At 38.8% G+C, this 14,893-nt stretch overlaps 1 protein-coding gene across 1 annotated transcript; it reads right to left on the bottom strand.

The window, feature by feature from the left end:
• Window positions 1-5,522: 5,522 nt before the first annotated feature.
• Window positions 5,523-10,149, bottom strand: LOC140857248 (uncharacterized). Its single transcript, XM_073256011.1, has 2 exons — window positions 9,935-10,149; window positions 5,523-7,470 (listed from the first exon to the last, which is right to left on the bottom strand). The coding sequence occupies exons 1-2, from the start codon at window positions 10,147-10,149 to the stop codon at window positions 5,742-5,744; spliced, it is 1,944 nt and encodes a 647-aa protein (XP_073112112.1). The 3' UTR covers window positions 5,523-5,741.
• Between the last annotated feature and the right edge of the window lie 4,744 nt (window positions 10,150-14,893).

Raw genomic sequence — 14,893 nt, 5'->3', positions numbered from 1 at the left:
AAACTCTTGTGATGTTACTTATACAAGAGATCTTATTAGTTACTAGGATATTTTGAGCAATGGTACGGCACCAACGCTTCTTTAACACTTGTATCTAAAACTAAAAGGAATTGGCAAGCAAATGTGCAAATCCTGGCGATAATTAATCTGATCATGCACACCAAGTTTTGCTTATTAGTATAGTTGTGATGCTAACAATCAAAGTTAGATGCCAAATTAGGCCTCTTGCTAATTCCCATCTAATATACAGTTTCCCTTGACTTGGGTGGAGACTTGTCACTGGCCTTTTTATTTCTCCGGGCAAATCTCATTGAGCCGTTTGTTTGGAAAAAATATTCATTGCAACGGTGGTATCATGTTAAATTTGTTACAAATCAATAAAATCTTTATATTTCATTGATTGTCATATATTATATTGATTTTCGTAAATAATACCCAACATTATCCTCGTGTATTTCACCCATTTATAATTTTTTATTGATTTATTACAATGGTGACGTGGTATCACCATTGCAACGAATATTTTCTCGTTTGTAAGGACCAAAACCATGCACATACACGCTCACCTAGGAAAAGAAAAGGATTATAAAAGCCAAAAGGGAAATAATGATATCTCCAGCTGAAATATAGAATCTTTGTCTGTTGGTGTAGGCCAATAAATTGAATCACATAAATATTATATATTCTTATTTTTTCCCTTTTTTTCTTGTTTCATTTATTCTTCCTACTTACGTAGCAATCTTCACTATCAATAAGCACAAGTATAAATTTCTTTCCAAGGAGCTTCACTGTTCCGTCTCGTCATCTATACCTTTTGCGACCCACTTTTAAAAACATCCAACACAGTCTTCTTCTCTAACGTACCAATGCAGGCAATATTGCAGCACAATGGCTGCTAGTTGGCACTCCGTAGAACTGCATTCCGAACATAACCACATGGGTTGGCCCCACAGCAAGAGAGAGACATCCATAACCACCCACCGGCCCACTTAGAAATCTTTCGAGCTCTGGATATGAAGGTACGCATTGTGGGGTTAAAAGCAAACATTTTTGCATCAAAATAAAAGGAACGTTGAAAATTGCGAGATATTGATGTGCCGGCAACCAGACGTTCGAGGAAACTATCCTCGTCACCTTCGCGTGCACTCACGGTAGCACTTAGGAAAAGCAAGCATGTGTTCTTAGCGCGTCGGTGGCCATGACACCTAACTTTTATATCAAGGTGTACTGTTGAAATTAATCAAAAACCTTTTATGGAGACCAGCTAGATTATGACTATGTGGTGTAGAGTAGAAGACTTCATTAGTCTCATATTGATTGTGAGTCAAAAGAGATTCTGACTTATATAAAAAGAGAATCATCCTTCTTATATGAGACATCTTTTAAAGGACAAGGCTGTGAAACTTACAGGCTAAAATGGATATCAACCAACGCCTTCTGCTTTCCACACCATGCTTTCTGTATGACAATATATATTGAAATTGATCATTAATGCCGCAGGGGCCCGCCGCAGCCCATCGCTGGGGGGCCATCGAGGTCTGCCGCGGAGAGCCGTCGGCTGTCGGGGCCCGCCACCCGCCGCCGGCCGTCTGTCGCCGGCGGCCAAGGAAAAAGAGGGAGAGAGAGAGGAAGAGGGAGATGAGGGGGTCGGCCAAGGGAAGGGGAGGGCCGGGGCCCGCCGCGAGGGGCCGCCGCGTGGGGCCACCACTGGGGCCGCCGTCGAGGCGCGCCGGCCCGCCACCGGCCGTCTGTCACCGACGGCCAAGGAAAAAGAGGGAGAGAGAGAGAGGAAGAGGGAGAGGAGGGGGCCGGCCAAGGGAAGGGGAGGGCCGGGGCCCGTCGCTAGGGCACGTCGCCGGCCGTCTGTCGCTGGCGGCCAAGGAAAAAGAGGGAGAGAGAGAGGAAGAGGGAGAGGAGGGGGCTGGCCAAGGGAAGGGGAGGGCCAGGGCTCGCCGCCGTTGGGGCGCGCCGGCCCGCCACCGGCCCTCTGTCGCCGACGGCCAAGGAAAAAGAGGGAGAGAGAGAGGAAGAGGGAGAGGAGGGGCCAGCCAAGGGAAGGAGAGGGTCGAGGCTCGCCGCTAGGGCCGCCGCCGGCCCTCTGTCGTCGGCGGCCAAGACAAAAGAGGGGAGAGAGAGGAAGAGGGAAAGAGAGAGAGGAAGAGGAAAGAGAGAGAAGGGAGCTCATTGCCATCGGGAAGTCGCCACCGTGCCGTCGAAAAGGAGAAAACGCAGGAGATAGCCGGAGAAGAGGGAAAAGAAGGAGAGAGCGGAGGTTTTTTTTTTTTTTTAATTTAAGCTTGAAAAATATCAAAGGAAATGGTGTTTTCAAAAACGCCATTCCCTTTGGCGTTTTCATCCAATATTTTTTTTTCTTTTTTTATAGTTTTTTTAAATTTTTTTAATTTTTCTTTACTTATTTTTATGTGATTTTTAATAAATAAAATTAATTTAAAATGGGCATAATAATTTAAAATGATAATTTTTATTTGAATTAAAATTACAATTTTTTAAGTACTAATTATAAATTTTATTTTTTATCATTTTTATTTGAATTATAATTATAATTTTAAATTTTTAAATTTAAAATTTTTATTTTTATTTTCAAATTAGAATTACAAATGAAATTTTTATTTTCATTAAAGTTAAAATTTTAATTTTTCTTAAATTTAATTTTTCTAAATTTTAATTTACAATTTTTATTCTTTTCACATTTTTTCTTTTTTTTTTTACTTTTCGTATGGCATTTTTTTCTTTTATTTTTTTTAAATTCAAATTAAAATTTTAATTTTTTATAACTTAAAATTATAATTTTTATTTTTTTTCTCATTTTTACCATTTTTTATATTTTTATGAATTTTTTTGAGATTTTTTTTATTTGTTTGGAATATTTTTAAAAAAATTAATTTGAAATGGAGAAAGTAATTTGAAATGATGTCTTTTATTTTAATTAAAATTAAAATTTTTATTTTTTTAAGTTTAAAATTATAATTTTTATTTTTTTTATTTTTTTTAAATTTTTGACTTCTTTATGGCACTTATATTTTTTAATTTTTGATTTTTTTGTACATCTTTTTTAAAAAAATTAATTTGAAATGGGAAAACTAATTTGAAATGATGATTTTTATTTGAATTAAAATTAAAATTTTAATTTTTTAAAACTTAAAATTTTAATTTTAAATTATTTCTCATTTCTTTCTCATTTTTTTATGGTATTGTTTATTTTTTTTTATTTTTTAAGTTTTTTATATACTTTTAAAAAAAATTAATTTTAAATGGACAAAATAATCTAAAATTATCTTTTTTATTAGAATTAGAATTAGAATTTTAATTTTTTAAAATTCATTCAAAATTATAATTTTTATTTTTTTCTAAATTTTTCTCATTTTTTTCTTCTTTAATGATATTTTTTAAATAAAATTAATTTTTAATTAATTTTATGGAATTTTTTATTTTATGCTACTTTTTAAGATCTTTTTTGAGATATTTTTATAAAAAATTAATTATTAAATAATTTTAGAATTATAATTTCTATTTTTTTTGATTTTTTTTAATGGTATTTTTTATTTTTTTTACACCAATTTTTTTCAGATATTTTTTGAAAAGATAATTTGAAATGGAGATACTAATTTTAAATGATAATTTTTATTTTTATCAAAATTAAAATTTTTATTTTATTATAAATTTAATTTTGTTTATTTTTTCCCATTTTTATCATTTTTTTTGGGGGAGAAAAAATGCCAAAAAATATGGCTTTTTTAAAAATGCCATAATTTTTGGTATTTTTTTATTTTTTTTACGCGGTCTACGTGGAAAATAGGGGGTGACATGGCCATGATAAAATGCCATTCAAAATGGCAATTTACCGATTTGCATCATTCTGATAAATAAGTTAAAAATAAGAGTATTTAAGTAAATAAATTTTTTTTTATATTAACTAAAAAAAGAACTCAAATCTGTACTGTGCCGACCTTTTTTTGTGAACAAACCAATTGTTGAAGGCCAGAAAGTATCTAAAAGGATATGGTGACAGATGGGATGGGATCCACCGCTAAGCTGGTGAATTAATCCAATTATTGAGCAACATGCATGAGAATGCATAAATTGAAAACAAGCGCAAACCATCATTGCATTATTAGGAATTATTATTAAAGGAAAGAGTGGTAGAATGGTAATCTAGAGGTAAGTCCGTCAATTAAAAGCAGAGGAATGACACTTAGATGGAAAAAACTTCATTGCAACAGTAATACCATATCAAATTTATCACAATTCAATTAGAATGTTTGTATTTCATCAAACTTGACCTATTAACCATTTGGCTTTTCCAGCAATATGTACATATCCAACTAATTATCGTGGAAAAATGAATGAAAAAATTGATTAAAGGGCCATTATCAATACAATTTATCTCAAACAAAATGGTATTGATTAGTACCTCAAAAATGGCAAAATAGAATTTTCTCTCCATGGGAACAATAGGGCCATTATGCTTATTATTAAACTTGTTGAAGAGATGAAATATTGCCGTATATTTTATCGATTTCATGATGATACCCCACACCAATTTCTGATTTTTGATTGATTTGTTACAAATTTATCATGGTATCACCGTTGCAACGAATATTTACTCCACTTAGACAGCCCTCTTGAAATTTCTTATGTCGGCCTCCTAAATTATAAATAATTTCTCAACCTAAAGTGTTTGCATTGAATAAGATGGAATATTGGATTTATTTCACTCGTATTCCACCATCCAAACACACTCAAACATAATAATCTTTTTTAGATATTATTTTTTAAAATAATTTTTCATCAATCAAATATGATAAAATTTATATTTTTGGATGATTATTATTTTTAGATAAATAACTTTTAGGAATCAAATTACTTGATATATCCCTATGGAACCCTAGAGTAAATTACATGGCGGACCACATGCAATGCGCCATGCGAGATGGCACTTGAGCACGAGTCTCAAAGTATGCATTACAAGTACGGGCCGCATTAGAGACCTAACCAGCGGGGTGTTTTCTTCCCGGTAAAACTGCACCGTTTTGCTAGAGCAAACTAGAAATCATAAGCCGATGGTTCACCTTGGCGCTGCAAAACTTCGACGACGCGAAGGTTGATGGCAACCCAGAAATTTTGCTCTGGTTGCACGCGTTCGAAGCGTCATGTTGGCATCCACCGCCAGACTGTTGAGGTTGCTGGTCGACAACCAGTGCAATTCTGATCCCCACCATTGTGTTTCTGGGCAAGAAAATTTAGCAAAATTTCATGGATTCTTAGACAAACGTTTCCCAAATAAATAAATAAAGTCTGGATTACTTGACGATGGGCACTCTTGGAACACAGAGGTTAATTACTTGCATGTTCTTCCAACTCGAAAACCTAGTAATTTTTATTGCTTGACTCTAAGTTTGGTTTAAAATGAAACGAGAATCTGATATCGATCGTGAATATGCCACATAAGTAGGGTGTAAGAATTTCCCTGAACCTATTCCATGGCAAAATTGCTTTGAATGTTTAGGTAGCAGATGGTGCACTTGAACTTTCTTTTCATTGGAGCAAACCATCATTGCATTCTTACTATTGATAAGAGCTCTTTTTGCTACCAATAAGAGCTGACAGTTGCATGTAAAGATCAGTACATCGGACTTCATTTCAAACCTAAATAGGTATCAGAACGTTCTAAATTAAGCTTTAAACCCACCCAACAGCCAAAACTTATTAGTATCTAGTAATCATAAGTAGATGACAGAGTGATATCTTCTCATTTTAAAGGCCTTCTTAAGGAACGTAGCCTCCGTGGCCACCCCCATACCCACCTCCGGCACCACCGCCACCAACTGTGCCGCCTCCGTAGCCACCAGCACCACCAAACCCAGAACCACCACCAGCTCCTCCGCCACCACCATATCCACCGTCATGCTCTCCACCAGCACCATAGCCGGCTCCACGTCCAGCACCTCCACCTCCGCCGCTTCCATAACCCCCGCCGTGTTCTTCCCCAGCACCATACCCGGCACCACCACCACTTCCATCACCACCACCGTAACCGCCACCATGCTCGCCTCCTGCACCATAGCCACCGCCGCTACCACTACCACCACCACCTCCAAAGCCACCACCATGCTCGCCACCAGCTCCATACCCAGCACCACCCCCCGTACCACCACCACCTCCATAGCCAGCACCATGCTCTCCACCGGCACCATAACCGGCACCACCCCCAGTACCACCCCCACCACCATAACCACCACCATGCTCTCCACCAGCACCGTAGCCAGCACTGCCACCAGAACCAGCACCGCCACCAGAACCACCACCAGCACCGCCGCCATCTTCCCGACCAGCACCACCGCCATCTTCCCCACCAGCACCACGCCAGTTCCTCCACCACCTCCATAGCCACCCCCATGCTCACCACCGGCACCATAGCCAGCTCCGCTGCCAGTCCCGCCGCCACCTCCGTAGCCACCGCCATGCTCACCACCGGCACCATAGCCAGCACCGCCGCCATTGCCGCCTCCACCTCCATAGCCACCGCTATGCTCACCACCAGCACCATAGCCAGCACCCCCACCTGTTCCGCCACCACCTCCATAGCCACCGCCATGCGCACCACCAGCACCATAGCCAGAACCGCCACCGGTGCCGTCACCAGCTCCATAGCCACCGCCATGCGCACCACCAGCACTAGAGCCAGCACCACTGCCAGTGCCGCTGCCACCTCCATAGCCACCCCCATGCTCACCACCAGCACCATAGCCAGCACCGCCGCCAGTGCCGCTGCCACCTCCATAGCCACCGCCATGCCCACCACCGGCACCATAGCCAGCACCGCCACCAGTTCCGCTACCACCTTTATAGCCACCCCCATGCTCGCCACCACCACCATAGCCAGCACCACCGCCAGTGCCGCCGCCACCTCCATAGCCACCGCCATTCTCACCACCAGCACCATAGCCAGCGCCGCCACCGGTTCCGCCGCCACCTCCATAGCCACCGCCATTCTCACCACCAGCACCATAGCCAGCGCCGCCACCGGTTCCGCCGCCACCTCCATAGCCACCGCCATGCTCGCCACCAGCACCATATCCAGCACCGCCACCAGTTCCACCACCACCTCCATAGCCACCGCTATGCTCGTCACCAGCACCATATCCAGCACCGCCGCCAGTTCCTCCACCACCTCCATAGCCACCGCCATGCTCACCACCAGCACCATAGCCAGCACCGCCGCCACTTCCTCCACCAGTACCATACCCACCTCCATGCTCACCTACACCAGCATATTCTCCAACTCCATACCCACCACCAGAGCCGCCCCCGCCACCGCCACCATAGCCACCTCCATGCTCCCCACCGGCTCCATAGCCGGCACCAACTCCACCACCACTACCATAGCCACCACCCGTGACAACCCCATGGTCCCTACCGCACCATAACGAGGCGTAAATTGCCACCCCACTCCATTACCGCCACCATAGCCTCCTCCAGCGCCACCTCCACCCCCGAAACCACCACCTCCGCCGCCACCAATGTCGTGGCCGGCGCCATAGGGCAATGTCTCTAGAGTAAGAAGGGCTCTAGTGGCTGAACAAATGGTCACACCTAGCAACACTAGGAGTGCAACACTAACAAGTCCAGTAGTAGTACCCATGTAGGGAATTTGTTAAGAGTTAACAATGGACTACACTGCCTTGGATGGAATGGGACTAAGGGTGGCTATTTATAGAATCGGGGAGCAGGGGATTCCCACGGAGCGGAGTTGGCTACTGGGGAGTGGTTGGGCACATAGTTAAGCGCATGTTCTTTTGTCCCCACCAAATACTAGTTGGTTTCTGCGCTTTGGCTGTACTGCACGTTCCTTCTTTGCATGTTACCCATCGTTTTCTCATTACCTATGCTTAGATCACTGGGTGAGGATGCAGTGCAAATTGGTATTGCAAGCACAAACCTTGCAAGTTCAACTGGAGACTGATGGTTAGCGGAGAATTGCACAAGTTGGACGGGGCGGGTTTAGTTTCATCTTGCACTTTGAATTGCAGGGGATCCACACGTTGTATCACGTCTATCTTCTGTTGATTCTCATCATCGTGGATGATGCGGCTCGGACCGCCGAAAGCTACGTTCACGCGGACGCGGTAGAAGTAGCACTGCTTTTCTCTCTCTAAACTACTGCTTGTAGTTTCCGAGAGGCTTTTTTTTTTTTTTTCCCTGGAAAAGAAGATAGTAGTTTCAAGCGAGTCCAGCAAATGAAACAGTTGTTCCCCTACTTCATGAACTGCTAATTAAGCCGAGAAGAATTATAATTTTACCGCATTCAGATGGCTTTAGGAGGTTTATTCCTCATTAATTACGATAGTTTAAAACAATGAAACTTCAGACAAGAATGTGCCTGTGATGATCTCTCTCTCTACAGATCTCTTCCAGTAGATCAGATTTGTAAACAATTTTAGACTGCAAAACAAGGAAGACCATCACTTGGTGATGCCCTAGCAAAAACCTCCCACCCCTGTAAAAAATGGTATCTGATCATAGTTCTTTGGTACAACCAGTAAAGAGACTTCAGCAGTAGGTTAGTTGGCGCTTTCATATGACAGAGCTGACTTGCCTAAATGTTTATTTTCAAAGAAGCAGAAATGGTCAAATATGTTAAGGAGCCGTTGGAGAAATAGAGATAGTCTTGCATAGGATTATGTAAAACAGAACCCAAGCATTAAGGCTGCTAACAATAACCCAGTGAAAAACTTCTCTGATGAGGTTGTAGCGAGCCCATAACCTCAAGTCAAGACGACATACATTTAACCTAATTTCTTTAAGACAAAGGACTCCATTCAAAGGATCTGTGTTTGGATAGCTATAGTAGCTTTTGGCAAGGCGAGATTTACACCAACAATCATTAAACCAATAGGCTATGAATAAAAAAGTTCCAAGATTCTCTATGGTGAGGCTTTTGTACCACAATTTTGTACCATCATGTATAGCTGCCACGTCATCTATCTCGAAAGTAGCTCTCCTTTATCATTGTGACGCACCGTGCATCACACTAATGGTATCTCATCCTATTTCAAAAATGAATAAAAGCTGCCTATCTTCGAAATGGATAATATGACAGCTATCCATTATAGCAAATCATTACAATGCAAAAGTTGCACTATAGAGAATCCAAAATAAATATAAAATCTGTTGCTTATAAGCTTTTTAACGTGGGTACAAAATGGAAGCATTATCACAAATTGAATACTTATGAACAAAACCAATGCCATAGAAATCAAATCCAAGGCAGTGATTCAGAAGTCTAAACTATTCCAGCAACTATACTAAATCTCTCCCACTATTACCTTGTGTCAACATATCCAGCATTTCATAGCTATGCTATTTCATTTGGATTTACTAAACTCTTGTGATGTTACTTATACAAGAGATCTTATTAGTTACTAGGATATTTTGAGCAATGGTACGGCACCAATGCTTCTTTAGCACTTGTATCTAAAACTAAAGGAATTGGCAAGCTAATGTGCAAATCCTGCCGATAATTAATCTGATCATGCACACCAAGTTTGCTTATTAGTATAGTTGTGATGCTAACAATCAAAGTTAGATGCCAAATTAGGCCTCTTGCTAATTCCCATCTAATATACAGTTTCCCTTGATGCTACAGGAAGAATGGTATTTAGCAACCATTTTTTGCCGACGTTTTTGGAAAGCGTCGGCAGGTTGCGCTGACCTGCCGACGCTTTTAAAAAGCGTCGTGTTTTAACGACGCTTAAAAGCGTCGTAAAATTTGAGAATTGTCAACGCCGACGCTTTTAGCAAAAGCGCCGTCAAATAAAAAAAATACCGATGCTTTTTTATGTCATTATTTAATGACGCTAAAAAGCGTTGTTAGGTTCCTTTAATTCCCCCGCGCGTGCCCTAATCTATCTACCGCCGCCCCTTTAGTTTCCATCCATTCCTCTCCGCCGACCCCGGCCCATCTCCGCCACCGGCACCACACCCTCTGTCCACGCGTATCCACCGTCCACGCCTCACCACCGTCCGCCGCTCCCCTCTGCTGCCGCGTCCGTCGATGCCCACCCGTGCGGTCCAAGCCATCTTCCCCTCCCCACCGACCCTCCTCTCCTCCCTTCTCCCGGCAGCCATCTTCGTAGGCCCAAAAGTAAGATATGTTATTGATAATTATTTTTTTCGACGTAAGTACAATTTTTTCTGTGCGATGGACTGTGGCAGTGGTCTTATGATGTTTGTTGCCAGCGATTGTCTTACATGTTTTGGTTCATATCATCTGCTGTGTTCAAGCATTTATGGGTTGGTGAAATGGTGCAGAAGTTTTCGATCTCATCTACAGAAATCCATTTGCCTTCTGTTATTATTATTTTTGGGAGTTGTTTGTTTGTGCAATGGGTTGGGAGAGTGGTTTTATGATGTTTGGTGCAAGCGATTGTTTGTCAGAAACAATTTACATCCGTGATCCCCGGACTCGATGCAATATGTGCCGGATGGAGGAATTCTTGGTTTGTACCCAAAAAAAAGAAAAAAAAAAGCCCTGCGGGTTGACCATCCAAAGTGGTGCCTTTCTTCTCAAACCACATGCCATCTTGAAAACAATACCTAAAGACGAGTGAGGCACACGAGGAGTTAGTTGCTGGATTTTGAATCTATGAGTATGTTCCCATTTGCATGTGGTTATAAATTGCATATATTAGAGTTGCTAATAATTTGTGATGTAGAAATAAAATGGAATAATGATATGTTTTTGTCAACCAATCAATAAGCCTTAATTTTTCTTGAATAAATTAAGTCTCTTTTTTTGATGCTCTGGTACCTTAATTATCGGGCAGTAATTCATGTTTTAATCTTTATCTAGTGGTAGAATTGTGAGATTTTAATCTCCCTTGCATCAAAGAAAAATAATTCTAAGCCAAAAAAAAATGATGAGAGCTACGCAATTGGAAGATAATAGAAGCATGGAGGCAGGACACTTTGTCAAACATAACAAGTTATTCCTTTTTTTTTTTCTTCTTTGGAGATTTACCAAGGAAACTCTTCTTTGATCGGTTGGGATATTTTTTTCTCTTTTTTTCATCTTATACGGCCAAGATTCTTATAAGATGCGTGGTTCCATTTCTCATACGACTTCTTTCAGTGCACAATTTATCTATCTTAATATGTAGACAAGTTAAATAATGAAATAGGTAAGTTATATGGCAACAATGCCTTCAAGTAATGAATGTTTTTTTTTTTTTTTCTGTTAGAAAGATCTTATCAAAATATGGGATTGTACTAAATAAAAACTCTAAAGAGGTATTGTCATGAAAAAGTATTCGGTATGGATGACAACAGGTTGAGTTAGATTAGGTTCGTATCGAATAAAGTAAGGAGAGCAATATACAAAATCTTGATCCATATTTAACCTTTTAACGGATCAGGATTTCTCTGTCTCCTATCATGGTTTTAGTATTATGCTATTGTCGTTTTAAATAATCTGTCATAATTTAATGTAGTTTCAGAATTCAGAGTGTTATGAGACAGTACTCTTTTGTAACACCACAGGTCCATTAATATAATTCACAGTCCATGTTTCCTGTTCATTTCTGTTTTTAATTTCATGCTTCATTAAAGAAATTCTCAATTTATTGTCTTGTATCTATTATGGTGAAGAGAAATGGGTATAACACATGGTTAGCCTAGCGAAACAAGGATTATGAGAGATCTTGCCGAAGAAATTATTTTAATGAAAAGACATTTGGTATGGAAAAGGTCCAATTAATTGTACTTATTTGCTATCTGAGAATAAACATGTCATATTTTCTTACATAAAACGTATGCTGTCTAGTGATATTGAACTTTTGCTAGCACAGGGCATGCTTACGGAATGTCCTAGGTGTCATTTGAATGGGTGTTGTAACCCAATTGGCTATGGTTGGCAGCAAAAAAGGTTAGAATGTAGATGTTTTATCTTCTTACCAAAAAAAAAAATACTGTAAACATCCTAATCTTAAAGAAAAAAACATCCTTAATGCATGCAGTACTTATTCTGTTCATGCAAATATTTTACTATGATTTATAAGTCGTTACAAGATACATAGACCCAAAACAAATGCATGCTTCTAGTTCTAGGGAAATTTAGGCCACAATTACTTTTTACCTTTCGCCCATGAACCACGAATTGATTTCTTTAGCCAATTGCCTATGATTATAAATGCCATCTTCTCTAAATTAAAGTTACACTCCTTGCATTAAGTTTTAACTGAAAAGATGAAAGACAATAAATATTTTTCAAAGACTTAAAAAAAAAAAAACATTACATTTTTTCCAATCCTTGGTTCATGGGGTCTCAGTCTTATTTTAAATAAACTACATGCATGATACATGTAGACATCTTGTCTGCCAATAATGGAATTATTCTGTAACTATATACTGAGCTTATTCATTAAAGTTCTGGACACATCTACGTTTCAGTCATATATATATATATATATATATATATATATATATATATAGTTAAATGACAACTAATGAAATAAACATTCCAATGTGTAACATATTCTTCAAAATTTATTGTAACATATTCTTCAAAAAAATATATAACCATAAATAATTATAATCAACAACATAATTATTGATAATATCTTCAACTATATAAAATAAATGATATAGAGCTAGATCAATTTACAACCATATCCTCTTAGTATCTCTCTATGAGGTTCACCCGAAAATATATAGTACAATTAATTAAGGTTGTGATACATGGTTGATGAATGGATAATTTCATAGTTTCATGAATCCTGATTGATTGCTTATCTGACATGTGGCGCTCGTTATGTGGCTGGACCCTGATATCGTGTAGCCTACGTTATCCTTATCTTCGTGGCTGATGAAGACTAAGCATCTGGATTAAGCTGGGCAAAGTTTCTTTGTCCGTTACTCCCCAAGTTAATATCAGGTATTATACTTCTTTTTCTCTCTTAGTCTCTGTGGATATGGCTATGATCTGCCTCATGACAAGACTTGAAGTAGACTAGCTCTAGAATACATGACAAGATTCATAGTTCTTGCTTCCTTAGCATAACTTTCAAGCAACATTAAATACAAAGTTAGACAACAGGTGATAAAGTTGCCAGCTCATTAGAGGGATGTGATGAAAGATGCCAGACAATATTAATTATGAATTAATTTTAAAAAAATTACATTGCATAGAAACATAGACCCGTCTTTTGATTAATGTACATATTCTATTATATCCGTACATTTATTTATTTTTGTACGGATAAAAGAATTATGTACATTGATCAATTGATTGTCCAGTATGGACAGTTTGAAAAATGTGAGTAATTCTATAGGTCATTACCATAATCAAATGGTATGCTGAGAGTTCGAAAAAATTTCGGATGGTATTTTCCTTTTGTTCTCCCTATACGGGAGAACTAAGAGAAAATGCTGCCGAAATTTTTTTCGGCTCTTGTTGCATATCATTTGATTTCTGTTATTCACCTATAGAATTAATGCATTTTCTGAATGGGATAGGACCTTCTTTACCTATTAGTTGATGATAGCAAGCATTTACTATGTAAACTTTATCTAGCTGTTATTTTTTTTGAATTTTATGAAATGACTGATATTTTTTACTCATTGCATTAATATAGATTGTATAATTTTTTTTATTTTTAGATAAATTGCAAGTTCGATCATTTTTATCCTACAATGGACAAAAGTTGGATAAATAAATCAAGGAATAGTAAAGAATATTTAGATGGAGTTCATGACTTCATTAAATTTAGTATGGAGAAAAGTAGTTTGAATGGAAAGATTTTTTGTCCATGTCGGAAATGTGTAAATAGTTCTTCTTTAGATCCACAAATTGTTGAAGAACATTTGGTATGGAATGATTTTTTAAGAGGTTATACCAACTGGATTTTTCATGGAGAATCTATGTTGCCATCATCATGTAACCAATCCCTGACTCATTTTGGATCTACTAGCCTACAAGATAATTCTGTAAGAGATGATGATATAAGGGGTTTGATCACAGATGCTTTTGGACTTGGTGTTCAAAATTTAGGAGAATCCAGTAGTATACAAGAAACAATTGGGATGTTTGATGAATGTATGCATACGGAACGTATGCATGTTGAGGAGCCTATACATACATCTAACGATGAGACAGCTCGTTATCACACCTTAATGAAAGATGCAGATGAAGAATTATATCCGGGTTGTACGAAATTTTCTAAGATTTCTTTTCTTGTACATTTATTTCATATAAAATATTTGAATGGATGGTCTGGAAAGAGTTTTACCATGCTTCTCAAGTTATTAAAGGATGCATTTCCAGAAAGTACTCGTTTACCACCATCGTATTATGAAGCCAAGAAAGTAGTAAAAGAATTGGATCTTGGATACGAAAAGATTCATAGTTGTTCGAAAGATTGTATGTTATATCGGGGTGAAAATGCTCATCAAGAGTCATGCAATGTATGTGGATCTTCAAGATGGATAACACAAAAAGAAGATCGAGATGATGTACTGAATGAATTGGATGCAACGCGGAGTAAAAAGAAACCGGTCAAGGTATTGCGTTACTTTCTTCTTATACCTAGATTGAAAAGAATTTATGCATCATCAAAAATAGCTTCATCAATGAGATGGCATGATGAAGGACGTACAAAAGATGGAATGTTGAGACATCCAGCAGATAGTCTTTAATAGAAAGCATTTGATGATAGGCATCCTGATTTTGCCTCTGATGTTCGCAGTGTTAGGTTTGGCTTAGCTTCTGATGGCTTCAATCCATTTCGAACTCTGAGTTCTACCTACAGCACTTGGCCAGTCATTTTGATACCTTACAATTTGCCACCATGGATGTGCATGAAACAATCATCACTTA

Source organism: Elaeis guineensis, chromosome 4 (assembly GCF_000442705.2).
Source record: "Elaeis guineensis isolate ETL-2024a chromosome 4, EG11, whole genome shotgun sequence".
In the NCBI taxonomy this organism is placed as follows: Eukaryota; Viridiplantae; Streptophyta; class Magnoliopsida; order Arecales; family Arecaceae; genus Elaeis; species Elaeis guineensis.
The sequence above is the reverse complement of the archived record's forward strand: the minus strand, read 5'-3'. Positions and strand labels throughout refer to the sequence as shown.